The 26,854-nt window shown below is 40.8% G+C and overlaps 5 protein-coding genes and 2 long non-coding RNA genes across 14 annotated transcripts; 1 reads left to right on the forward strand and 6 right to left on the reverse strand.

The window, feature by feature from the left end:
* Positions 1-519: 519 nt before the first annotated feature.
* LOC124208907 (astacin-like metalloendopeptidase) lies at positions 520-26,552 on the reverse strand. Of its 2 annotated transcripts, none has more exons than XM_046606772.1 (8): positions 26,297-26,552; positions 26,030-26,216; positions 25,833-25,955; positions 1,508-1,631; positions 1,233-1,432; positions 1,076-1,132; positions 909-1,000; positions 520-791 (listed from the first exon to the last, which is right to left on the reverse strand). In XM_046606772.1, the coding sequence occupies exons 2-8, from the start codon at positions 26,202-26,204 to the stop codon at positions 747-749; spliced, it is 816 nt and encodes a 271-aa protein (XP_046462728.1). In that variant the 5' UTR covers positions 26,205-26,216; positions 26,297-26,552; the 3' UTR covers positions 520-746. The 2 variants fall into 2 exon arrangements, with proteins under 2 accessions (XP_046462728.1, XP_046462727.1); XM_046606771.1 differs by lacking the exons at positions 520-791; positions 909-1,000; positions 1,076-1,132; positions 1,233-1,432; positions 1,508-1,631 and adding exons at positions 24,690-24,919; positions 25,038-25,129; positions 25,200-25,259; positions 25,356-25,552; positions 25,629-25,752 and having other exon boundaries at positions 26,297-26,453.
* On the reverse strand, positions 2,219-12,429 carry LOC124208910. Of its 4 annotated transcripts, XR_006880699.1 has the most exons (11): positions 12,008-12,429; positions 11,754-11,947; positions 11,369-11,526; positions 10,074-10,184; positions 4,211-4,345; positions 3,882-4,107; positions 3,676-3,812; positions 3,561-3,597; positions 3,149-3,332; positions 2,704-2,995; positions 2,219-2,532 (listed from the first exon to the last, which is right to left on the reverse strand). It is a non-coding gene; the product is annotated as an uncharacterized LOC124208910 (long non-coding RNA). The 4 variants fall into 4 exon arrangements; XR_006880698.1 differs by having other exon boundaries at positions 2,219-2,995; positions 12,064-12,429; XR_006880697.1 differs by having other exon boundaries at positions 2,219-2,995; positions 11,369-11,513.
* LOC124208904 (fibroblast growth factor receptor 4-like) lies at positions 4,840-9,476 on the forward strand. The gene is made up of 14 exons (XM_046606764.1): positions 4,840-5,260; positions 5,331-5,526; positions 5,616-5,791; positions 5,870-6,619; positions 6,706-6,812; positions 6,886-7,173; positions 7,266-7,404; positions 7,472-7,702; positions 7,776-7,926; positions 8,008-8,084; positions 8,150-8,316; positions 8,379-8,498; positions 8,557-8,686; positions 8,760-9,476. The coding sequence occupies exons 6-14, from the start codon at positions 6,892-6,894 to the stop codon at positions 9,026-9,028; spliced, it is 1,566 nt and encodes a 521-aa protein (XP_046462720.1). The 5' UTR covers positions 4,840-5,260; positions 5,331-5,526; positions 5,616-5,791; positions 5,870-6,619; positions 6,706-6,812; positions 6,886-6,891; the 3' UTR covers positions 9,029-9,476.
* Positions 12,579-13,403, reverse strand: LOC124208911. Its single transcript, XR_006880700.1, has 3 exons — positions 13,226-13,403; positions 13,029-13,157; positions 12,579-12,790 (listed from the first exon to the last, which is right to left on the reverse strand). It is a non-coding gene; the product is annotated as an uncharacterized LOC124208911 (long non-coding RNA).
* LOC124208906 (blastula protease 10-like) lies at positions 14,129-16,559 on the reverse strand. The gene is made up of 8 exons (XM_046606770.1): positions 15,973-16,559; positions 15,673-15,901; positions 15,370-15,551; positions 15,146-15,307; positions 15,030-15,063; positions 14,704-14,888; positions 14,407-14,573; positions 14,129-14,329 (listed from the first exon to the last, which is right to left on the reverse strand). Exons 1-7 carry the CDS (start codon positions 16,018-16,020, stop codon positions 14,409-14,411), a joined length of 1,005 nt encoding a protein of 334 aa, XP_046462726.1. The 5' UTR covers positions 16,021-16,559; the 3' UTR covers positions 14,129-14,329; positions 14,407-14,408.
* On the reverse strand, positions 17,931-21,693 carry LOC124208905 (CUB and sushi domain-containing protein 2-like). 4 transcript variants are annotated; one of them, XM_046606766.1, is made up of 13 exons: positions 21,494-21,693; positions 21,284-21,387; positions 21,107-21,194; positions 20,899-20,948; positions 20,002-20,061; positions 19,507-19,878; positions 19,341-19,449; positions 19,035-19,219; positions 18,805-18,972; positions 18,702-18,738; positions 18,429-18,613; positions 18,151-18,321; positions 17,931-18,073 (listed from the first exon to the last, which is right to left on the reverse strand). In XM_046606766.1, exons 5-13 carry the CDS (start codon positions 20,056-20,058, stop codon positions 18,032-18,034), a joined length of 1,326 nt encoding a protein of 441 aa, XP_046462722.1. In that variant the 5' UTR covers positions 20,059-20,061; positions 20,899-20,948; positions 21,107-21,194; positions 21,284-21,387; positions 21,494-21,693; the 3' UTR covers positions 17,931-18,031. The 4 variants fall into 4 exon arrangements, with proteins under 4 accessions (XP_046462722.1, XP_046462723.1, XP_046462724.1 ...); XM_046606767.1 differs by having other exon boundaries at positions 21,476-21,693; XM_046606768.1 differs by having other exon boundaries at positions 20,002-20,027; positions 21,284-21,693.
* Positions 21,917-24,548, reverse strand: LOC124208908 (cell wall protein DAN4-like). Its single transcript, XM_046606773.1, has 5 exons — positions 24,129-24,548; positions 23,023-23,548; positions 22,613-22,916; positions 22,335-22,528; positions 21,917-22,273 (listed from the first exon to the last, which is right to left on the reverse strand). The coding sequence occupies exons 2-5, from the start codon at positions 23,083-23,085 to the stop codon at positions 22,079-22,081; spliced, it is 756 nt and encodes a 251-aa protein (XP_046462729.1). The 5' UTR covers positions 23,086-23,548; positions 24,129-24,548; the 3' UTR covers positions 21,917-22,078.
* Positions 26,553-26,854: the final 302 nt, after the last annotated feature.

Genomic DNA, 26,854 nt, shown 5'->3' on the forward strand with positions numbered 1-26,854 from the left:
AAATTCGTCTGCTTGTGTTGCCAGATATAAAAATAAATGTGACATTTTAATTTCCGGTTTACAGTTTTTAAAATTTGTTTTTGATTGTGAGAATCTGGTGAGAATAAATTCGCCATTAATTAATTCGAAACATTTGCGGCAACACGCCCGTGTCTTCAGCGGTGAATTTCAATTTATTTGAAAATTCAGTTTTGTCGGTTCTCTCGGGAGGTTCACGACCGAGCAGGATCGCAAAAGGAGTAGGTCGACAGGTTGAATTTGGACTAGAATTTTGGCCGAGTGAGTTTAGAGTCCCCAGCAAATGTGACAGTCCGGAAGTCTCATTTTTGGCTGCCAGAAAACACAAGTCGCTGGTCATTTAAGTCGAATTCAATGATTTTTAATAATGAACTCCACTCATATGAGCAGCACACAAACGCATAACAACACGATGACTTGTCTGTGGGCGTCCAATGACGCAACAACGGCAAAGAAGGAAGGGGGAACTTATAAACGACAAGGATGACACAATTGCTCCGCTAGGGACTCAATCAATTTATTTGTTTTTGCAAATTGATAATAAAATAGCTGTAAATCATCAGATTTATTAGGTGAAAGGAATAAAATTAAAATAACCTCCACCCAAATATTAAACAAAGTGTCAAAATTAAACGCCAGAATTACATCTTGTTGAAGAGTAACGGGGAATCGTTGCAGCGAGGAATGGTTGAACTGCAACACTTGGTGCGTTTCAAAAGTTAGCGTTTTCACCCCCTTAGGCAGTACAGTAGTGCGAGTTTGATGATATCATTCTGTTGAGCATGGAAAAAAACGAGACAATTAATTTTTGTTTGATAAACGTGATCTTGGAATTCTTGCACGTCAAAAGTCGAGTTGCAAGTTTTGCAATTGTATTCATTTGAACCTACCTTACTTAAACCATCTCGCTGTCCAATGACAGCCCCATTGGTGTTTAATTTCGTCGTCATTTTAATACCCAGCGGATAATGCATCACGGAACCTGCGGCATAAAAAACACAAACAAATTAAACAAAAGTTCACAAAAGAGAAAAGGAATATCAATTTTCAAACTGACCATAGTCGTATCTATAGATAAGGCTGGATCCTTGCGTAATGGCGTACTGCCTCCGGTCTGATTGAAAAGAAACGAAAGAACATGGCCACCAAGTTATTCCCTCGTCACTTATTAGACACTTAGCGGAAGTCTGCGAAAGTCAATGAATCGGACTAACCTTTTTCAATAATTTTATCCCAAAGAATCTCGACGTATGTGTCACGATCGGGTCGATTGTGTTCGTGGGCGAAGCCGATACGATGCATCAACTCGTGTATGATGGTGCCCGCTTGATACTGGTAACAGCTGGGCGACAAAGTGATGTGGTGTGCTCCTAAACCTTTATAGAAACCGAGTCCTGTTGAGGAGCAACTTAAACTGTTGAAAGTGTCAAACCACAATTAACGAATCGGTCAACAACTAATTAACGATTCTGGCAAAGCGTATACGTACTCTGTGGTATCGAATTTGTTGATTTTGATGTAGTCCGACTGGATCGTTCGCGGGACGAACCGGATGCAGGAAATCTTGTGGTACTGCGTCATGGCGTAACCGATGGCGCATCGCGCCTTGGCATCTGATTGAATAATTACGATTGCATAAAACAAATTTTGATTCAATGAAAAAGCGACATGGACAAAATGAGGGGCGTCATACCAAATGCCGAGTCGATGACGTATGGAATTGCGCTAGCATTGGGCCATTTTCTATCAACGAAAGCGTTCTTATTGGGTAGATTCGGTAGACTGACGATGTCATCTCCCTCGGACGTGGGGAAGTCATCGGGTGCTAAAGTAAACGATCCAAATTAAAATGAAACCATTCAATATTAGAAGTAGAGGCATCAAAATTAAGTCGAAAACGATATACTACCTGCTTTGCCAAATGTTGGAACGCATGCAAGTTCTGCCTCGGTCAAGGGCAATCCGCAATCTCGATCCATTTCAGGTGTTCCGACTGGAGTCCCCGTGATGACTTGGATCGTCCAGCAACACGACCAAACCAAGGCCAGCATAACCGACCTCGCACCCGATTTCTTCGACATCATTCTCGTCGTCAATAACTTCTCTCGTCAAAATCAAATCAGAAACAAATGAAAGCCGATTAAAAGAGACAACGGTGACAAATCTAGTCTAAACTTTAGGAGAAGAATATTACCTACTGGACTGGATTGCGGAGAGAAAAAGGTTGTCCGTGCCGAGTCGATGCGCAGCTCTCGTTGAATCCTGTCTCTGTATCACTGGCCGGTCCCCTTTTTTATCCGGTCGGCCGGAGTCCAGTACAACTTCAACAGGTTCTACAAAATGGAGGGAATCAAAATATATTTGCTCATTAATAGCCAACACCTGATGCCACATTGCCAGCAGGTGCGCATGTGTTGGATCTATAATTGAACTCGGTACAAATTGATTCCATTGCCCAGCTAGTTGTACTGACGTGTCCACATCCAGGTACACCTGTATCCACATGCACCTACACTACTTAAAAAACAACGGCTGTTATAACAACATGCGGTAGTTATATAACGGATAATAAATATAATTCTAAAAATCCAAAGGGTTAGAGATTCAAGTGATAATTGATTCTGTCAAAATGCACCTTGATAAAGAAGGAAAACAAGTTATTTTATACTGTGACTTTATCTTAACTGTTGTTCCTTTTTCTGTTGTAGATATTGTACTGTTGCAATAGTTGTATTTTCCTGCATGCTCAGGATGAAAGAAAATGAAAACGGTGCCCGTTTGCAATGAAAATAGGATTTGTGATGTGAAATTTGGACCGTCACGCAACAACGTGTGAGTCGCCTGCCAATTATTGGGTTTCATACTGCTACCGGTGGTATATAAAAAGGCAAATACATTGTGTTGCTAGTTGAGGTGACTATGCAGGAGCTGTACTTCCGGTTGAACAGAGCAATAAAGACGTGTATCCTTCATCAACCTGAGAAGTAAAAACAATAAGTTAAATAATCATTCCATCACCGAATACTGAAATACTAGTATAACTATTAGTATAAAACAATAGAGTACATTATCAATGGGGGGGTTTAGCCTTTAATGAAATCCCATCGATTCAAATCGATTCATTGCTTACATAAACAAAGGCTTGGGTTAGTCTCCAAATTGAAGGTGGTGAATTTCAATTGGATTCGCTTTCTTGCTGGCACGACCATGACGGCAACGCATTTGTTAGAATTTGCAATAGTCTCCGGGGAAGTTTGGATACTAGACAACACCAGTGCCCGCTGACGTCACATTGGTGCACACATTTCCTCACTCTGTTATAAAAAAAAAAAAAATTATCAGCTGTCATCATACTCTTTGGTACGACGAATGGAGCTGGTCCACTTTTGTATGAAAATTGCACCATGAATGTCGCATGCAATCCACAGACGCGTAGATTAATTTGACTGACAATAAAATAAAAGTAAAATTTCGTTTTCTTAAAATTTTTCCCCGTTTACAAAATGGATTTCAAATGATTTCATCGAATGAATAGGCGTTACCTGATAGATACAACATGGAACAAGAACTCCCTTGGCTCTGTCAAGGTAAGAAAATGTTGAGCGTTTGAATTAAGAAAAAAATCACAGGAATAGTTGATGAAAAATGAAATTTTACCGTCACAGAAAAAGTCGCCTGCCAAATGTATTGGGATTGAAAGCCGATGGACATAACGTTGGTTGTTACGGGCACTGCGGCAGGAATTGTGTTTCCGGCTGTTGAAAACAATAGAGTCCCTAGACACCATCGGCAACCTGACAAGTCAAACTAATTTGGATCGCTGCATCGAATAGTACTGTTGAAATTCAATTTATTTTCCTTACCTGAACATAGGCTTTGTCAGTCTCCACAATGAAGGTGGCGAATTTCAATTGGATTCTCTTTCCTATACTGGCGTGATTATGGTGACTTGGCAAAATGTGGAATCATTGCCGTAGTCTCCGGACGGGAAAGTTGCGAGACTGGACGACACCTCCCCCTGATGTCACATTGGTGCCAGTTCCGCATCACGCTTTTCTCCCGACGACTACCGCAATGGATTTGTAGAGACTAAAGACGGTCATATTCGTGATTTAATAGAAACAAAAGTAATTTGAATTCACTCGGTCATTTCTACATCAATTTTGTAAGGCCATCGAATAATGTTCATTACCTGCTGGATCAGGAAGGATGCAACTAAAAAGAATCGGTAGAGGAGTTGTTGTTGGAGCCATGGTGGTTGTAGTTGGCGCTGTCGGTTGTAGGTTTGGCCGTCGTTGTCGTCGTAATGTCGCTAACGACAACAATGCTATAAATTTAAAGGAGTTTTAATTTTTTTAATTGAAATTGCATTTTGTTAACATAAAAGTTCTCTGCATCAGCTTCCACTAAAATGGAGATGAAATGTTGATTCTTACAAAGACCTGCCTGCCCTTGCCAGATTCTAACATGAAGGTAACTAATAGTAGGCCTAAATGTTATTTGATTACTCCTCGTATTTTTTTTTTTAAATAAGTGATCATTTGATTAAGGGTTTGAAATTCAGCCGTGGTTGTCATGGTTCCAATTATCATTACTGCAAACCAAGTGTACGATTCTTTGTCGAAATATTCTGTCGATTTCAATGTAACCCATTTCCGTCAGTCGTGAAAAGAGAACCTGTGGGAGACTGGGTTGCAATCTCGAAACCACTTCTCGTTTCCTGATTTCAGCATGTCGCCATGGAAATTCCACCTTAAATGTTTCTAAATATATATGTCTGAGCCACTGCCTTTGTTCACTAGCCGAGAGCGTTCAAGCAAAAGGGGATAACTCTAGTGCGCTGTGGACGTTCGCGAATGAAACATTTGACGCTAATTTCCTGACCCGAAATAGAAATTGAATAATTGCTCGTCGTTTTCAATTGAAACTATTCAACAATTGAAATTTGTGTTTCGCGTTTGGACACGGTGGGGCTGCAATTCCCAGCATTAAGTTGACCATGTGCGACATTTATTCAACGAGACGGGCGCTTATGCTTGGAGTTTGGTTTTCTTTTTGGGCCATTCACATCGTTCAAACTGATGCTAATAGACGACAATTGCGAATACTCCCCGAAGTCGAAAAGGACGAGCAAGTCAATGAACAAGGCTCAACCTTAACACTCACTTGCATCGACGATGATTTAGATCAATTTACAAAACATTTAGAAGGGAAAATAAAATGGAATCTTCCACTATCCGAGGTGATATAAATGATCTCGATATTAACTATTTGATTTTGATTGTCTTCACTCGTTACCGTGTTTTATTTAGGAGGAAGCGGGATGGCATTCAAAAGACAGAACTCAACAAACAATAGAAAATCGACTGAACATTAAAACTTTTGGCAATAAAACGCACGAGTTTTCGAAGATGACTTTAATCAACCTAAAACCCGAGGACACGGGCAATTACCGATGCGAAGGACCGGTTCGTTTGCTGGGTCGAGGCCGATTCGTTTACGTCGCCAGTGGGTTATTTTTTTATTACGGATTAGCGTTTATTAGAAGCTTATTGCATTATACGACTCGCTGTTACAATTTGTTTGTTCGCATTCAGGTACCAGATATTTAATTTTTCGAACATATGCAAATACTTTGGCCAATCAGTGGGCAAAAAAACAACTAAACAGAGACAATACTCGCACCATCTCTTTCATTACAACTCATCCGAACGTCAGCATTTCAATTTTCAAGGAAGTAAGGGTTGCGAAACGGGAATATCACGACATCGAGGTATTTCGAAATCATGACATGAAAGAAAACACGTAATAACCCACGAATAAACTTGTGAAAATGTTGTCGTTTTACAAGATCTGGAATTCCTCAAACAAAAACTCGAGATGGTCGTTCAATCCTAGAAATGGATTGACGTTGAAGAATCCAACCATTTTCGACTCGGGAATTTATTATATTTTCGGCCATTTGCCCTTTGTCAACGGAAAACCCGTTAACATTCAACACAACGATACCGATAAAGAAGAGATGATTCGCAGAATCTTCCCAGTGGATCGGATCGACGCTATCGACGTGGATGGGTTTTTTATTATTGTATCAGGCAATAAAAATAGTGACATTACTCTCGTATAAAACTTGTCAAAATTGAACGCGATTATGCAACTAGGAATCGAAGTTGAGAGATTGGGAGCACCTGATGATCCAGTGGAAGGATCAAACGTCACTTTAATCTGCACTTCTTTCTCATTATTCTCGTACCTTAGGCCCAAAGAAAGTCAAGTCCAACATCTACCGACATGGTTCTATTACGAAAATGGGAATGCGAAATGGCACGAGTTATGTAAAAAAAAATTTAAGAAACCAAACGCAGGCATGTAACACTATACATACTATAAGAAAATTGTCCTTAATTCTTACAATGCTTCTAATTGCAAATCACACCTATCGTCGCAGATATTCGAAACGAAATTGAAGAGACGCCAGACGGATTTTACAAAAGAAAATTGCACTTGATCAACGTTACCCTAAATATTCCATACACGAAATTCAAATGCGCGTACGGCGGCGACAATTCGACAGTCAAAGAAATTTCTTTCACAATTAAAGGTGCACATTTGATAAATTAAACTAATATAAGTATTCAAATTGCATTCTTTTTTAACAAAAGTAACGGATTTCTTTTCCTTTAATAGAAATAGACAACAAACCATTGTCTAATTCAATTATCCTGGAAAAAGGAGTCGGCCAAAATTTAACCTGCAATCGATTATCGCAATATGTTGCCATTCATTGGCTCAAGGTGAAATCTTTAATTACTCTCAACGGTGTTTTCAGGTTGTCAATTAAATTGGTATTCCTATTCCAACATCCAGGATGGCATGACACACTCCGACTCGGTCTACGAAAACGAAACCGCTTCTATTGTGCAACTGCAAGGAAAAGAAACGGAGAGGGGAACCTACGAATGTCGATGGAAAAACAGCAAAGGAGAGCAGAGACACAGAAACTTCACAGTCATCCCCTCCTTCGAAAAAGAAGCAAACAACTTCGGTTCCGAAAAGGACGAAAAAGATACAAACTCCATCATCATCATATCTGCATCTTTAATCGGATTACTTGCAGTAGCAGTGGGGATCGGAATTAAAATTTATCTCGACAAAGTAAAAGATTTTTACAGATACTAATTAAGAAATTAACTACTAATAAGAATTAAGATACACTTCGTCGCCATTAAACTCAAATAATTTAAAAGAAAAATGTAGAAAAACAACTCGAAAAAAGGCTAAATGGGGATCCGAATAGAATCGACCCGGACGTGCCGATGGAATATCAAACGGAATTCCTGCCCTACGATAAGAAATGGGAATTCCCAAGGAAACGACTCAGACTCGGTTTGTTGTTCGCCAACATTTCAGACATTTACTTAACGACGAAAATAATTAAAAATTAAATTTTAAGGTAAAGAACTGGGATCCGGTTGTTTCGGTCGAGTTGTCAAAGGTGAAGCTGTGGGCATCAAATACTTGGAGGAAACTGTTACAACAGTGGCTGTTAAAATGATTAAACCGACGTCCAAGTCAAACGACGCATTGGACGCTCTCATAAGGGAATTAAAAATTATGATTTATTTGGGTTCGCACTTGAATGTAGTCAATTTAATGGGGGCCTGTACCAAAACCCTCGTCAAAGGTAAAATTACCGGCATTTAAAAGATGAACAAAAATTAAAATGAATTAAAAAAATTTGTTTGTGTCACTTGCAGAAGAAATTCTGGTCATCATCGACTTTTGCCGATTCGGCAATTTAAAATCTTTTTTAATTGAACACCGGGACAAATTCATCAACCAGTTGACCGCATTAGGTGATTTGTTACCTGGGGACGAAACGGTGGAAATCAACACACCATCAGCTAAGTAATAATTATGGATGAAACAGTGAACAACAATCGTCAGTCGTCACTTATTACTATTCTACTCCTTTCTCTATATTATAAGTCGCTCGGTTTCACATGATTTTACCGAGCATCCGCTGTCTGTTGTCGACAACGAAGATCCCTCGGAAGATCCGGGACGTGAGTTTACACTGAAATTCATTTACTTCCGCGTCACATTCACATGACTTTTGTCGTTTAAAAAGTTGAAGGGGCGGAAAATCATGTTGAGAATCAGGCTCCCGAATCAAAACAGGCCAGTAATAACGCAGAAGAATCGAACGCAACTGCCAATCAAATAATCAAAACGAGCGACTTGATTTCCTGGTCATTGCAAATTACTCGAGGCATGGAATTCTTGGCCAGCAAAAAGGTGAAAGACGCAAGTTCCTGTTAAACGCAATTATTTTATCTAAATGTCCTGTCCCCTAATAGGTTCTGCACGGCGATTTGGCCGCCCGCAATGTCCTTTTGGCCGATCACGGAATCGTCAAAGTGGCCGATTTCGGAATGGCCAGGCAAATGAAGGATTACGATTACCAGAAAACGGGAGAGGTACATAAGGCAATAAATCTTTTCATAATTACTAATTTTACGTTTTAATGATTGATAGGAATTAATGCCAATAAAGTGGATGGCCATCGAGTCCCTGACGGATAAAATATTTTCCAGCCAATCGGATGTCTGGTCCTACGGGGTGGTCTTGTGGGAAATATTTTCCCTCGGCAAAGTTCCGTATCCAGGTGAGAATTGAGTCAATTGAAATTGCCACAAAAATGAGTGACAATCGTTGGCTAATTTCACTTCATTTTCCAGGAATGGAAAATGGTTGGGCGCTTGTAACAGAAATTCAAAATGGACACCGGATGGAAAAACCGGAATATTCACCAAATTTGTTGGGGGATATTATGAAACAATGTTGGCACATAGATCCGAAAGAGAGGCCAACTTTCTCCCAACTGACCGAGATAATCGAAAAATACATCGTGTCACTTGTCAGCTATGATTATATAAATGGACTAGAAAGCGAAAATGATTTAATCGGCGAGACAGTCGAACGTACTGAACCAATCCAACATGAATAAATTTCGTTCGATAACCTGTTATTTAAAAAACTGCCATCTTTTCCTTTTGAAGAGCAATTAAACGACTAGTGCTGGCAAAGGAAAAATACATCATGCAGAGAAGGTCTTAAAAACACTTATGTACTGCACTTGAGTTTTCGGATCAATTTACAACCAAGATTACAACGTAAAAATGCGTCAATTTCTTCCTTGGGAAAAAAATGGAAGACAACGGGGTCCAACGGATCGCAACTCAAATGATCAAATCTCATTTCACAGTAAACGTTTCCTTTTCAAATACGTGATCTTACATACTTCATCTTTTATTATTCCTCAATTATATCATTTTTACTCTGTCATGACGTTTACTTTTTTACTTTTTCTCCCAATTATTTTCATTCATTTTTACTTGGAAATGTTGTTACACACACGCAAAAACCAAAATAATAAACCAAACCAAAGAAATGTACTTGCTGAATTCTCTTGATTTTACATCATTTTCTCTTTTGGCCGATTTGAGTTGCGGACCCCTTGGGACATCATTTCTAAGTGAAAAAGAGGTCGCCCATCTGTTCTTCGCCGATCAGGCGATCATCAGCCAACGAAAATAACATCTGCATATCGCTACCACAAATGAAAACGTCCGATGCTGTCGCGATAAAAATTAAAGCCATAAAAGAAGCAAGGCATTTAAAACCACGTCTCAATTGAAAAACAGACAGAATTACAGATCTATAGGCCCCCCCCCCCTACTAGACACGCAGTGGATCACGAGGATGGCCAAACCAAAAGACCGCACTTTCAGCCGGAATAGGGAAATAATTCGAAAGGAAAGAAGAAATAATACTCAAATATCACAAATTACTTTCCAACGGGATCTACTTGGACACGAGAGTGGTGGTCTCTTTTAACAATTCGCTGATGGACTAATAAATGTAGTTGCGGAGAATAGCTAATAAACATGTCCCGAATTGACATAGATGGTCGCCTCGGGCCACCTTTAAACTCAATCTATCCTGCATGCAATCGCGCAATACTACTAAATGTGTCTTGATTTGGTTCCTACCTGGTGTAGTGTCACCTGTTCCATCCCTGCATCGGCAAACAGCTGGAACAAGAATTTTCCAAGCATTTTCTCCATCCAGTTCTCAGCCAAATGTTGCATCGTCGATAAAACCTGTGTCCATCGACGAAATAAAGAATAAATATTCGATGGTAATATTCGATTATTAAATATTCGATGGTCTGCCATAAATCTGACTTGAAATCAGTCGGGAAAATGGGAATACAAAGGGTCAAAAACAAAGGAATCGTTCACTCAGGCGTCAGAGTGGCACAACAACGAGGAATAATAGTTAACAGACACATCTCGAGTGAACATTCTTTAAACGGTTTTGACAGTTCCATTTAAATGAATGTGCGCGCATGAACTGGGTGGAAACCAAAGATAAACTCACTGGGTTCTAAAGTTGAAGTCAGCACGACAGCAGGAATCCCACCACACTCTATGAAGGTATTAATTATTAAGTATGTTGTAACAACACCGACGCAAATATACACCAGCATCTTTAACCTAAATATTTGTAACTCATGCAATTCGACGACTTGCCATCTTTTTAAAGAAGACCCTTTTGAAAATTATGGATGCTCAGATGTTTGAATGAGGACTCGATGGACGAACCGGATCTGTGCCGCAAACAGACCCAGGAAAATGTTGATCCCAAAGCGGTTCTAGGATTTTTTTTTAGGAAAAAAAAGGGGGGGGGGGCAAATGACTCACGCGTCTGTTTTCCGCTCTAATAATTAATTAACTCATCTCTACCACGTAGATTCATCCCCACCACCACCACCCTTTCGTTTATCATTGGTTTGCCGGCAGCACATTGCGTGTAACAACTAACTGGTTTCTTTCACTAGTTACTGCTCGAAAAAACCAACGACAGGTGTGGCAGTAGTCGACATAAATCGGTCGGTTACAGGCGCACGCTTCTAGTCTTCGACAATCGGAACTATTTTTTTCGCATTTGTTTGTCAACACTTGAAAATGGTTAGCAAAAACCTTATCCAATTTTTAGGTAAAATTCCGTTTTCAATTAAAATGTTGCCATAGTCAAGTCAATTTTTAAATACAAGCGATCTTATAAGTAGTGGGGATCGGGAACAAATGTTGGCACTTCTTAATAGAAGAAGAGCCAACAGTTATTGTTTCAATTGATAATGAATAAATCCTATGAGATAATAAATCAAATAAAAAACCTGCCAATATCCACAATACGGTAATTATGATTGTTCAGATAGGAATCATTCGACGCGTCGCAGACGTGAAATTCAAAAAGCAAATAGTCTGAAAAATGTAATTACCCGGACTCTATAAAACGTCAAGCTGCGCGTCCAGCACGGGTTCCACGGCCACCACTTTAGTCGGAAGTTGCGATTCCAGTAGAACGAAAGTACCCACTTTCGTGGCTGCGCTCTGGTTGAACTTGTCGAAAGGCTGAATGGTTCCCTGGGATGAAAAACTGATTTTTAGAAATAAAAGTGTCACATTAAGGTTTTAGACGATTCACACAATAGAGAAGCATAGCGTCAAGAAATTCAAAGTCATTTTAAAAGAAAAAGGGCTTCCAATATGTTTACGGTGGTCGTTGCTCATATAATTGTCCTTTTCATTCGATTCGTGTTGAAATTATTTGGAAAACCTTTACTGGCATGATTCAAACATTTCCAACAAAGAAATAAAATTCACCTGTGGCTGCTCTATTGGCGAGAATGAAGGGTCTTCAAGTTCCGGCTATCAGAGGATAATAATGAGCTATTTCTACACATCCCTTATTTAAGTACAGGACGAAATGCATGTCATCCTCTCTTGCAGCATTAAAGGTCTATTTCCAATGATCTAGTGCCCGATCATAATGTCGATGTTAATGCGCCCGTTTGACCCTGTTTTAAAAAAGAATTGAAAAACTGAATGAGAAACTATTAATCTGAGCTGTTGGTAACCGTGGAAGTGGTTGGCGCAGCTGTTGTCCTGGCGGTGGTGGGCGGGACTAACTTACTCCATTCTGGTTGTTGTTGTTCAGTTGTTGATGTCGAGTTCAAGGTGCTGCTGGACTTTGTGCTCATTGTCGCCGAGATGGCCGACGTGGTCCCGGCAGATGTTGTTTTGCCAATTTGCTGCTCAGAGTTGGCTTGCGGTTGTTGTCGTTGATGTGTTCGGCGGCTTTGTCGTGGCAGGGTTAAGTGGACGACGTTCTTAAAGGAGGTACTGCTGGAGGGTTTGGTGGTTGTCTTCGAGGTGAAGGGCTTGGTGGGCGTTGTCTTGGATGATGTTGTGGTAGTTGGTTTAGCGGTGTCTTGAATGTTGTTGGGTTAACGATGTCCTCGCAGTTGTCTTGGTTGTCGTCGTCAAAGTTGTTGGTTTCTTGGTTGTTTGGGCCTCCTGTTTCGTGCATCATGAAATATTAATGGACCATATTATTTAGAAATACAAATAAGAGACATGAAACAGATTTCAAATAAAAGAAGACATGTCAAACAACTTACCAAGGCCACAGCCACAGGAAGATGCTTTTTCTGTAACGATATTATTTCTGCCCGCCTGGGTTGATGTGCAACTGCAGGGCCTTTGTGATGCCGTTGAACAGACGAAGTTGTTGCAGATGTTTCGACGAGGACGTTGAACATTTTTCCCATCTGTTCGTTTTTGGAGCTGGACGGTTTCGGTAAATTTTATTGGAAATTCAAATCCGGTCCGTGGAGTAACGCCGTCCCATCGCCTTCTCTCTAAAATTTCAAATAGTGAAATAAATTAAAATAAACTTACACACAATTCATGTACGCCACTGTCACTGACTTTGGACAACCGATTTAAGTTGGTGTTCAACTGTTAAAGGATGTTTTGGTTCGATGTTTTACTAATATTTTTTATAACTTCTACCTAAAAATATGAAAATTTGCAATGCTAGTTTATGAATAAACTGTTAGCATTGAAACAGTATATAGGGAACAAATATTAAATCACCATTGACTGACTAGCGGGGAAGAGAGAAAATGCTGTTCAACAAAGTTGGAAACCTGAAAGTGGAAATAACCAATCCAGTATTTCCAGTTGTTTCGACTTTCGAGTGTGGCCCTCAAACTTTTTCTTCGTCTAGACGAAACAAAACAGAATAAGCAAAGTATAATTGACTGGTAAGGGGTGTGGTTTATCTCACTTACTGAAATCAGATATTTTGAATTTACAATTCAATGGTGATCCAGGGCCAGAGATTCAAACGACAATTAATTCTAACATAATGAACCTTTTGATATTTGGTATTCATTTTTCTCAAATTAAGGTTTACTTTACGAATAAAAAGTTTAAACGCAGTGTTCGCCGACAGTCCGATCCATTTTGATTTTGATGTACAAGATTAGTCAGCTCTTCTTCCTTGTTGCCAGATTTCAAACAAATTTGTTGAGAAGTAGTTTTTTCTGGTTTTTTCTGATCGAAATTATTTTCCTAGCTCTTTTTCAGGCTTGAGCAACATACACTTTGACTGAAACATATCTTACTAATAGTAATTAAATTTCGCTTTTAAGATAGCTTAATATCCCTTTTCCATGCGCACCATAATTATTTGCCATTGCAGTGAAGATCGCCCGCCGCTTTTTGGTTACTGTGGTGATATTTCTGAATTTCAAAAGAAATGTTCCGTCTTAAACTTGAAAAACAAAAGAATTTCTCTCCATTAGCTCCCACTCAAATAGACAGGACGTTCGATTCTGACAGAGACCTTCTTGCTCTTGCCAGCAACTCTAATAACACGAAGATCAACAGAAAATGTTATTAATGATTCATGTATAATATACTCGTGATTTCTCGTTATCTTTTGATCAAATGCTGATGAGACAATGGTTTTGATTTCGGTCCGAAATCAACGTGCGAATCGAAATCCCACGTATACATGAATCGTTACGTCGTTAATAGTCATTTCACCGACTACTCATGGGCAGCAGATCCTGCAGGAAACTTGACGTCGTCAACTCTTATTGTTTCAGGCGTCTCTATTGACGCAACAACGGCAAAGAAGGAAGGGCAACTTATAAACGACAAGGTTAATTGACACAATTGATCTTTTGGGGAGTAAATCAATTTATTTGTTTGCCAATTGTTGATAATAATAATATAGTTGAAATTCATTTGAAATCACTGCGCTGTGTGTTGATAAAATACAGCGAGTTAAAGAAAAGTAAAAAAAAAATTTTAATCGGCTATTTTATCTTTGTTTTTGTTGTTTTTCTTTCTTGTAATAGTGAGCCGAGATGTGGTTGCGTCTATACCTGTTCAAGAAGAAAGACAATGGAAACGTCGTTTGAATTCAACATTTTAAATTATATGATGCTGTGAGATGCCATACCGTTACACAGCAGTGTAAGTCGCCTGCCAATTATAAATGGCGGTATTGGGTTTAGTACTGCGACTGGAAATAAACTGCAAAAGCATCACGTTGGATGTTGTGGTGACTACGTCAGGAATTGTACTTCCGGTTACACTGTCCAAATAAGTCGTGATTCTGTCGTTACCCTGAAAAGTCAAACAAAAAGTTATGCGATCATTCCACCGAATATGGCGAAAATAAAATGATAAATCTCAATAGAAACATCAAGCACAGTACAAATGAGCTTTGTATTGAAATGATGAAAACCTTACTTACTTTAATGGAACCTTTGCCAGTCTCCAAATTGAAGGTGGTGAATGTCAATTGGATTCGCTTTCCTGCTGGCACGATAATGATGACTTTACAAATCTTGCTCTTGCTCCCGTAGTCGCCCGGGAAGTCGGGAGACTGGACAACACCAGTGCCCGCTGACGTCACGTTGGTGCACATATTCCCGCAGGCTTGTCGTCCGCAAATGAAATCGACACACGCGTAGATTCACGTGACATATGTAGAGAAAATAGAAATTTCGTTCCTTGTTAGACATTTTTACCGTTTACAATTTAGATTTCAAATTGTTTTAACGAATGAATGGATTTTACCTGAATCAGTGGCAGAACAAGAATTTCCTTCGCTCTGTCAAAGTAAGAAAATGCGGAAACGTAAGAAACAAGAAAAATATCGCAAGGAATTGTTGAGATGAAAAATGGAATTTTACCGTCACTGAAAAAGTCGCCTGCCAATTGTATACGGCGTTGCTGGGTTTACTACTGGCGGAACATTGAAAGCCAATGGACATCATGTTAGTTGTTGTTGAGGGCACTGCAGGAATTGTGTTTCCGGTTGCCCCAAAGAATAGATACGTTAGATCACCGGTAATCTGAAAATGTCAAATCAAATTTGGATCACTAAATCGAACGCTGAAATTCGATAATTCCTTACACCAACATAGCCGACGTCAGTCTCCAAATTGAAGGTGGTAAAGTTCAATTGGATCATCCAACCTGCTGGCGCGGTTATGACGATTTTGCAAACCCTGGAATCATTCCCGTAGTCGCCTGGGAAGTCGGGAGACTGGACAACACCTCCACCAGACGTCAGATTGGTGCACATAGTTCCGCAAGCTTCGCTCCCGCCAATGGATTTGTCGGGCAGATTTGTAGTTCATTTAAACGAGAGAAAATTTCGATTCATTCGGTTATTTCAACATCAAGTTTGTTAGGGCAATCGATTCAAGTTCATTACCTGCTGGATCAGAAACGGAGCAATTGAAAAGAATCGGCAAAGGAGTTGTTGTTGTTGCCATGGTGGTTGTAGTTGTGGCAGTAGTTGTAGTTGTAGTTGGTGCTGTCGTCGTCGATGGGTTTACGGTTGTCGATTTGGCCGTCGTCGTGGCAATTTGACTGGGCCAGGTTCTTCTCGCTATCATTTTTGTTGGCGTCTTCCGGGAATTGCAAATTTCGCCAAGGGCCTCCTGTTAAGTAGATGGGCGTGCGCAAGAGATTAAATATTGAAACTCAAACGGAGAAATGTGAAACAACTTACCCCAGTAGCGGCGACAGCCAAAAGGAAGAAAATAGGAAAGGACTTCATTTTCGACAGGCGATTCGAAGGGTTATGAATCCAACGACGAAATGGGTCGTCATTTATGCGCCTGCCGCCAGTTTTCCTATCCAAAACGACAGACTACACCCAAAAACATGATGAGGTCTGCATTGTGCATCTGCGTTTCTCTGTTGCTGGCCGGCCAGGATAAGCCCCGTGCTGATTCTCTATTCCCTTTGTCGTCCAACAGGGAAAATAATCCACAAGTGTGCCGCTCTCGCAGTTGTTTTTCTTCTATAGAAATCGGCTTTACATTGCTGGTGAAAAAATGACGCACGCGTCTGTTTTCCGCTCGGGCAATCAATGAGCTCGTCGCAGCGTAGATTCACCACCCCACCACCACCCTCTCGTTAGCCATTGCTTAGTCATGTCAGTAAGTTGCGTGTGGCAACTAACTGTTTGCGTTTAAGTTACTACTCGAATAAAACGAATGACAACTGCGAGAGTAGTCGACACAAATCGGTCGGCGGCTACAGGAGCGCACTTCTAGTCTTCTACTACAATCGAATCATTTTGTCGCATTGATTTCTCAACACACATTCGAAAATGGCAAGTCGAAATCTGTTTCCTTTTTGGGTAAAATTCTGTGTTCAATTGAAATTTATAATATAAAGTTTAGTTCATTTTTTTAAAACTATGATGCGACCTTACCGCATTTGAATTTATAATGGTAAATTTTGGCTCTTCTCTCTTCATAATAATTAATGAATCAAATCAAATATATACCTGGCGAAGATATTCACGATAACCTAATTTAGGATTGCTCGGCTGTAGAACGGACTCAACGCAACACAGACGTGAAATTTTTAAAAGCAAATAGACGAAAAATGTAATGTACCTATATTCCAAAATCGTTACGGGTCCAGCACGGGTTATTCCACGGCCACCACCTTAGTCGGAAGTTGCCATTCCACCTGTACGATATTGAGTCTGACTGCGCTCTGGTTAAACTTGGCAGCTCTTGTTATAATTGCTGTAGTCGCCGGGGAAGTTGGCAGACTGGACAACACCTCCCGTTAATGTCACACAAGTGCACAAATTTCCAAAAAATTTCACCTTGACACCCGCAAATGATTTGTAGGAACGGTCAGTTCCAGATTAAACATAGCCAAATTTCGATTCACTTGGACATTTTGAGCATCCAAGACATTGTCAGCCTGTCAGGTGATCTAGTGGCTGATGCAAATGTCGATGTTGTCTCCGTTTTACCTTGTTTTAAAAAAAGAGTTGAGAAATGAATGAGAAACTCAATTTAAAGTTCAAGATATTCTGAGCTGTGCTAACTGTGGATGAAGTCGGTGCAGTTGATGTTGACGTCTGTTCTTTGCTGGTCATGGTGGAGACTCTTGTTGTTTTGTGTAGAAGGTAAGGCAATGATTGTTCTAGGTACTGATGTCGACGTAGTTCTTGTCGTTATCAAAGCCTTGGTTGTTGCGGATGAGCTCAATAAGGTGTTGCTGGATTTCGGGCTGGTTTTCGACGGGATACCCGTCGTGGTCCCAGCAGTTGTTTTCTTCGTTGTTGCTGTTGGTTTAGTGGTTGGTTCAATAAACAGTCGATGGCTTTATTGATGTTGTGGTGCTCGGACTGGAAGTTGTCTTGATAGTTGTTGTCCTTATTATGATATTAGTCCTACTAAAGGCTGTTATAGTGACTAATAAATGTTATTTAATGCTCGTTAAAAAGTGTTCATGTGACAAAAGGTTCCAATTCCGTCAAGTGAATCGAAACCCCACATGTGACTCGAAAAATTCAGCGATGAGCAGCAGATCCCGCGCGATCACAAAAAACAACAAGTCAACTTATAATGTCTCTGACGTCCTCGGAACTGCCTAATTACACAACTGCAAAAGAGATTATAAAGGTTGCACTACAAACAACAACATCATCTAATTACGTTCTTTAATCACAAAATTCTATTTTTGAATTGTTGATGAACTCAATGACATTTATTTTAAAAAGCCAATAATTTTATCTTCGTTGCAGTTGCTCATTTCCGTTATGGTAGATGTAGGCCTAGGCCTAGGCCTGTCGTATCTTCCTGCTCAAAAATAAAGAAAATGAAATAACGGCGACTAAAGCAAAAATGCCATTAATTGATGTGAAGCCCCATCATACCGTTATAGCAGTGTAAGTTGCTCGCCAATTATATATTGAGGTGCTGACGCTGAATGCACTACTGGCATGGGACGAAAAAAATATGTACACGATGTTGGATGTTGTGGTGACTACTGCAGGAGTTAAACTTCCGGTTGCCCCAGACAAATAAAGCGAGCCTGTGTCGGCAACCTGAGAATTCCAACAACAAGTTATGTGATAAATATAATATAAAGTACAGTAATAATGGGCTTTGCATTGAAAAGAAATGCCATCGATTGGAATCAATGAATACTTACATCAATAAAACCATAGTTATCGTCCAAATTGAAGGTGGTGAATTCCAACCGGATTTGCTTTCCTGCTGGCACGACAATGGTGACAGCACAATACCTGTCCTTATTCCCGTAGTCGGCAGGGAAGTTGGGAGACTGGACAACACCGGTGCCGATGGACGTCCCGTCACCACACATATTGCCACAGGCTTTTCGTCCGCACAGAAGATTCATTTGACAACAAGAAAAGTTTCGTTCCTCAGACGTTTACCGTTTACGAAAATGAATGGGCGTTACCTAATGGATCCTGGACAGAACAAGAACTCCCTTGGCTCTGTCAAAGTCAGAAATTGGGAGCGTTAGAAACTTAAAAATTTAACATCACAGGAATGAAATTTACCGTCACAGAAAAATTCGCCTGCCATCGTTGACCAGATGTCATGGTGTTGGTTTTACTACTGGCAGAAAATTCATAGCCGATTTCCATGCTGCCGGTGGTTGCGGGTACTAGGGCAGGAATTGTGTTGCCGGATGTCGGAGGCAATAGGTACGTTACATAATCGGCAACCTGACAAGTGCAAACAAATTTGGATCAGCGAGTAGTATTGAAATTTGATTTCTTTTCCTTACGTAAACAGAGCAGACGTTGGTTTCCACATTGAAGTCGGTGAATTTCAATTGGATCATCCAACCTGCCGGCGCGGTAATGATGACATAACATTTCTTGTTATAATTCTCGTAGTTGCCGGGAAAGTCGGGAGACTGGACGACACCGGTAGTCGTTGACGTCACGTTGCCGCACATATTTCCGCACGCTTCGCTCCCGCAATGGATTTGTAGAGACGGCCGGTTCCATGCGTATGGATTCAACGAGTCAAATTTCGATTCACTAAACATTTGAGCATCCAAGTTTCAACTAGAATTTCATGATGTTACCTGGATCAGAAACAAAACAATCAAAGAGAACCGGCGAAGGAGTTGTTGTTGTCTCTGCTGCTGTTGTCGTCGTGACAGATGAACTAGCGGCCGTTGTATCTGTTCGACCCTGTTCAAAAAAGAATTGAAAAACTGAATGAGAAACTGTTCTGGAGTTGTTGGTAACCGTGGAAGTGGTTGGCGCAGCTGTTGTTCTAGCGGTGGTGGGCGGTACTAACGTCGTCGATGTAGTTCTGGTTGTTGTTGCCCTTGTTGTTGTCTTTGTTGTTGTCCTCGGCTTAAAGGATGTCGTTGTTTTGACTGACGTTGTTGTTTTGCCAGTTGTTGGTTTGGCCGTCGTTCTTACTGTGGTACTAGTAGAGGATTTGACGGTTGTCTTCGAGGTGACGGGCTTGGTGGTCGTTGTCTTGGATGTTCTTGTGGTAGTTGGTTTAACAGTTGTCTTTATTGTTGCAGGTTTACCCATCAATGTCGTTGTCCTCGCAGGTTTCTTGGTGGTCGTCGTCGAAGCTGTTGGTTTCTTGGTTGTTTGGGCCTCCTGTTTCGCCCCACATAAAATAACAGTGCGCAAAATTATATTAAATTACAGGGCTGGGTTAGGTTAAAATTAGGAGCCACAAAACAGTTTTCAACTAAAAGAAGAAATAGTCAAACAACTTACCGCAGCGACAGCCAGGAAGACGACAACTGCAAGGAAGAGAATTGGAAAGAACTTCATTTTCTATCAAGAAGATATGGGGGGGGGGGGGGGGGGGGGTTATGAATCCAACAACGAAATGGGTCGTCTTTTATACACCCGCCGGCTCCATTTTTCTGTATCGATATTTAGCGACATGTAACCGAAAAACTTGGCGGTGAAGGGACCCCCGTCATCAGGTGCGTAATAGAGCATCTGTGTTCCAATTTATGCCAACCAAGATAAGACCCGGGCTTCGTACTGTCCTTTATCATTGCACAGGGTAGAATCCAAAAGGTCTGGGGTGCCCATTCACGTCATCAACTTTGCCCTCGTTTTAAAAAGATTCGTTGAAAACGGATGCAGATGTTTGAATGAGGACTCGATGAACGGACCGGAATCCAGGCCACAAAACAGACCCGGATCCCTGTTGGCAAAATGTCGATGCCGAAGCATTTTTTCAGATATTTCTAGAAAAACAAACAGGGCAAATGACGCACGCGTCTGCTGTTTTCCGCTCTGATAAATAATTTACTCATCTCAGCGTAGATTCATTCCCCCCACCACCCTCCCTTATTTCATTGGTTTGTCGAAAACAAGAAAAAAAAAACGACAGGTGTGACAGTAGTCGACAGATATCGGTCGGCTTCAGGCGCAAACAAATAATTTTGTCCCACTTATTTGTTCACAACGGTGAAAATGGTAAGTAAATCTTTTCCCCTTTAATTGTGAAATTCCATTTTCAATTGCAATGGATCTAAAGTTAAGTTAATTTGTTATTATACAAGGCCTTGCAAATAATAGGGGTCGGGTCCACTTGACGATATCAATACAACACAGATGTGAAATTTAAGAAGCCAATAGATGAAAACATTGATTTACCTAGATTCTCAAACGTCCAGCTGCGCGTCCAGCACGTTATTCACGGCGACCTGAACGATATTGGGTACGCATCAATGCACATCAATAGAATTTTAATATGTTTAAGTGATGACTATACTAGTATCAAACAAGTTGTGATTTCAAAAGGACTATGTCGTTAATGTTTAGAAATTATTCATGAATTTTGAGGTACTGCTACTGTACGTACATTTTTTAGCGGGTTGACTTCACTGTTGGCCAGTGGGGCTGGATGTAGACCAAAATACACTCTTCAAGTGAATGGCAGATCCTGATATCTGGAAAATGTCAAATCATTAAATGGTTACCTCACAAAATAAATGCTCACAAATCTGAAGTAGTGACTAGTACAGTGATGTGACATTACCAACTGGGTACTAAATAAACAGCCATTTTAGTTGACAGCAGCTAATTGTGAATGACTTGAAGTTTCATCTCTAAAATTTCACAACGTTTGGAACTTTAAAAATCCTAAAATTAAGAAAGGTTCTCTTCACTTCAGCAATTCATATAGATTATAGTAGTAATGTCATTGCGTGAAAACTGAACAATAAAGGACCTAGGATCCAAACCCTACTCTATTTCACCAGTTACAATTTTTGAAACTGAACGAGTCCCTGTGGCTCTTCAGGAGAAGGGATGGCAAATCTGCAATAATAGATTTTGACAAAATTGTTATGCTTGCAAAAACTTTTGTCTCAACAGTTTCATTTGAATACGTGCTGTCTAACTTCCCTCTTTTCTGTGTAACTTCTCTCTTTTCTTTAATGAAGACTTTGAGGAGTTAAAAGTTGCCGGGGCAGTTTCTCAGACTCTGATATGCAGGTAAATAATTCCATTTTGTATTCTGCGTTTTAACCATTCGTCTGCTTAGACATTGCCAGATATTTCTATTTGTTTGGCCATTTCGCACATTGACATTTCCCATTTTGTTTATTTTTCTTTCTCTGTTTTCAGGCTTCCAGTTCCAGCAGTAAAATTGATGATGCGGCCAGTTTTTTGACAGACGAATGAGATTATATTTCTTAACTTAAATTATTCTTCCATAGCTACAAAGTACAAAGTCATTAAGTCACATAAAAACATTTGTCAAAAGGCGCGGGGATTTTTAATAATAATCGGACAGAGGCCGACAGCCGTGAATGAAGTTGCGCTGTTTGGATTAGGGCACTACCTTGAATGTCGCCTGCCATTTGGCGGGCCTCAAACGAAACGGTAGACCGGCATTATTTCTATCCGTATCGAAAACGACCGACATTTGGTTGGTCTCGACAGTAGTAAACGGAGCAGAGGGGAGGGAATAACCGGTGAGATTTGCAGCTAGAATCGTCCCGGACGGAAATATTCCGTCATAAACCTTGAAAAGATACCAAACATAAATCACACTTTTCAAACCAAAAGATTGAGAATCAACTTACATTGATGAGATCAAATTTGTTTTCCACGACGAACGCGGTGAATGTCAGTTGAATTTTCCTGCGCGGCGGGGCCTTGATCGTGTAAAGGCAGTTGATGAACGTATCACTGGAATTGTACACTCCGTAGTCGTTGGGGAAGTTGAGAGACTGGATAGTCCCACTGGTTGGCGTCAGCAAAGTACAAGTCCCACAAGCTGTGCGACCAATCGAAAATTGAGAAAGTGAAATGGCTGTCACAATATCGGGCGTGATTGATTATTTGACGACAATTGATTTACGTGATTCAGATATTTCGGTGAGAGCTAACGCAGTGCAGGTGACGGTACGACGTGGGGCGGTAGTCGTGGTCGTTGCTGGGTTGACTGTGGTAGTACGTCTCGGCGATGTTGTTGCTGTTGTGGTGGTTGTTGGTTGGCTGGTGGTCGTTGTTGTCGCGGTGGTTTTCTTGGGTTTCCTTGTTTTTATTGGCTGGACTGTTGTCGTCGTGACAGGAGTTGTTGTCGTTCTCACAGTGGACGTGGTCGTGGTTGTTGTCGTTGTAGTAGGGGGTCTGGGGGGTTTAGGTTTGGGTTGTGGGGCCTCCTGTTTTGTATACATAGACGGGCATAGAAGTACGTATAGATATTTGTAGTCAAAGAGAGGTTAATAATGATTGAAACTCAAACGAGAAATAGTCAAAACAACTTACCTGGGCAGCAGCGACGGCCAAACAGACGACTGCCAAAAGGAAGACAATCGGAAACAACTTCATTTTCTATTTAGGCGATTGTGAGGTTTGTGAATCCAACGACGAATGGGAACGTCTTTTATACCCTCGCCGTCAGTTTTCCTATCGATTCAAACGGCGGGAAAAAGGGAGGGACGTTAGAAACAGGAGCAACTAGTCGGGATCTATCGTGCCACGTTGATATGAACGTGGCCAATTCCAATAGGAATTGCCAACCCAATCGCGCCCACCATCAGGTCTGCATAGAGCACCTGTGTTCCAATTTATGCTGGCCAGGATTGAACCCCCTGATTCACACTGTCCTTTATCATTGCACAGGGTAGAATCCAAAAGGTCTGGGGTGCCCATTCACGTCATCAACTCTGCCCTCGTTTTAAAAAGTTTCGTTGAAAACGGATGCAGATGTTTCAATGAGGACCAGCCGGATCGGAGTCGAGGCCAAAGTTCTCGCAGGTTTTTCTGGCGAGAAATCCGCTTCGTCTATGACCTAAAAAAAAAACAAAACAAAAACAGGGGCAAATGACGCACGCGTCTGCTGTTTTCCGCTCTGATAATTAATTAGCTCAACTCAGCGTAGATTCATCCCCCACCCCGCACCACCCTCCCGTTTATCATGGGTTTGCGACTTTGCGTGTGGCAAATAAATGATTGCGATTTTAAGTTACTGCTCGAAAAAAAAAAATACGACAGGTGTGACAGTAGTCGACATAAATCGGTTACCTACAGGCGCAGACTTCTAGTCTCCGACAATCACACAATTATTCGTTTGGCATTTACATTTGTCAACACTCAAAAATGGTTAGTAAAAACCTTTTCCTATTTTGAGTGAAATTCCTTTTTCAATTGAAGTGTTACCACAGTCAAGTCAATTTTTAATTCTGAGAGATTTTACAAATGTTAGGGATTGGGAACAAACGTCGACACTTCTCCCATCATGATAGAATCAAATCAAATATACCTGGAGATATTCACGATAAGCTAATTTGGACTGCTAGCAGACTAGAACGGACTGGACGCAACACAAATGTGAAATTTTAAAAGCGAATTGACGAAAAATGTGTAGTTACCCAAATTCAATAAAACCGCCACGGATCCATCGCCACGAGTTCCACGGCCACCAACTGTGTCGTCGGAAGTTGCGATCCAGTTATATGGCCCCGCATACGAGATGAAGAAACGGCCACACATTTGATCCTCAGGTCCAGGAACTCTGCAAAACTATGTCGTGGTAATATTTACTTCAAAGTTAACTCTCTTTAACCGGGATCGAATTCAGTTAAATTGGACACGAAATCAGGTGACTGTTAATTGACGAAAACCGAGCCGGAATCGACACAATCCATCAAAAAAAGGCCATTGGAACATGGATCACAAAAGAAATACCGCAATGAACAGCATCTTCACGCCATCATAAAACATACCTGCACTCTCCGTCACAAAAAATGAACATATAAAGGTAAAAGAAAAAACAAAATTAATTTAAAGGGACTCGATCCAGCTAAAAATAATAGTCACGAGTTCAATCTATTATAGCATGTCACATCTTGAGGCATTTTTGTAAACTCGAACACTTAGCCGCCGACATGTTGATGTTCAAATTTTAAGTTTTAAACTAGAAAAAAATAAGCCTTGTTGTTCAAGTATATTAATTATACGTGAATTTAGCAACAAAAAGAAAATATCCGCCACCTAAATATTAAAGAAAGTGCCCAACATAAATGCCAGAGTTCTGTGTTGTACAAGAATAACGGGCAATATCGTTGCAGTAATAGTGGAACTGGATACACACACGGTGTTTCAGAACTTAGCGCTTTCCCGCCGATGGGCAGTACATCTTTTTGAGTTTGTTGATATCCAACTGTTCAACAAGAAAACGAGACAAACATTTTTATTTTAGTTAAACGTGATCTTGCAAGTCCTCAACGTCAAATGTCTCCTAGTTGCAAGTTGGAAATCGCTTTCGTATTTCGACCTACCGTACTCAAACCTTTTCGCTGTCCAATTACAACCCCATTCGTGCTTAATTTAGCCTTCATTTCCTGACCCAGCCCATAGTGCATCACGGAACCTGCGTGATCAGAAACATCAAATTAAACAAACGTGGACGAAGAAGATACGAATCTCAATTTCAAACTGACCATAGTCGTAAGTGAGGAGGAGGCTGGATCCTTGCGCAATGGCGTACTGCGCCTTCCATCCTAAGATTGAAAAGAAACGAAGTAAAATTGATGCCATCCAATTATTATCCCGTCACTTATTGCATAATTATACGGAATTCAATGAATTGGACTGACCTGCTTCGATTTTATCCCAAAGAATCTCGACGTATTTGTCACGATCGGGTCGAGTGTGCTCGTGATGGAAGCCGACGCGATGCATCAATTCGTGCATGATGGTTCCCGCTTGATACTGGTAACAGCTGGGCGATAAAGTGACATCATGTGCTCCTCCACCTTTGTAGAAACCGAGTCCCGATGAATAGCAACTAAAACTGTTGAAAAGTGTCAAACCAACATTTAGAACTTGGTCAATAACTAATAAACGATTCAGGCGAAGCTTATACGTACGCTGTGGTATCGAGTTTGTTGATTTTGATGTAGTCCGTTTGCTTCGTTCGCGGGACAAAGCGGATGCAGGTATTCTTGTGGTACTGCGTCATGGCGTAACCGATGGCGCATCGGGCCTTGGCATCTGATTCAAACACGAGTGCATAAAACAAATTTGGATTCATAAAACGAAATGAAAACAAAAAAAAAGATTCGAGGCCTTACCAAATGACGAGTCGATGACGTATGGAATTGCATTTGCTTTGGGCCATTTTTGATTGACGTAAGCGTTCTTATTGGGAAACATGACGATATCATTTCCCTCGGACATGGGGAAGTCTTCGGGTGCTAAAGTAAACCATCAAAACAAATGAAACAATTGAATATTAAAAGGATAAAGCAAGTAGAAAACGATATACTACCTGATTTGCCAAATGTTGGGACGCACGCAAGTTCTGCCGCGGTTAAAGGGGCTCCGAAAGCTCGATCCATTTCCTCGGGTGTCCCGACTGGAGTCCCCGTGATGACTTGCATCATCCAGCAACACGACCAAACCAAGGCCAGCATAACCCTCGCACCCGATTTCTTCGACATCATCCTATTCGTCAACTTGGAATCAAATCAGAAACAAACGAAAACCAATCAATAATACGATAAAATCAAGTCAAACTTAAGGCGAAGAATATTACCTGCTGGACTGGATTGCGGAGAGAAAAAGGCTGTCCGTGCCGAGTCGATGCGCAGCCCTCGTTGAATCCTGTCTCTGCATCACTGGGCGGTCCTCTTTTTATCCGGTCGGCCGGAGTCCAGTTGCTTCAACAGGTTCTCCAAAATGGCGGGAATCATATATTTGCTCATTAATAGCCAGACACCTGATGCCAGGTGCGCGTGTGTTTGATCTAATTGACCTCGATAGAAATTGATTCCATTGCCCAGCTAGTTGTACTGACGTGTCCACATCCAGGTCAACTGTATCCACATACACCTACACTACTTCAAAAACAACGGCTGTTTAAACAACATGCGGTAATGAAGGACATGGCGGTCAGGGTGTGTTACCTTTGGCAGAGCCAGTAACCCATTCGCGTTACTGATTGTATAAACAACTGAAGCAATACTATTTCCACTTCTTCCCCCTAAAAAAAAAAAAAAAAGCCAAAAAGTAAGTCGTATTAGATTTAGCCAGTGACGGGAAGACACAAAATCTCTTACCTGCGCCATCTCATTTCCGCTTGGTTGGACGATTG

The sequence above is a fragment of the Daphnia pulex genome, chromosome 12 (assembly GCF_021134715.1).
Source record: "Daphnia pulex isolate KAP4 chromosome 12, ASM2113471v1".
NCBI classification, from domain to species: Eukaryota; Metazoa; Arthropoda; class Branchiopoda; order Diplostraca; family Daphniidae; genus Daphnia; species Daphnia pulex.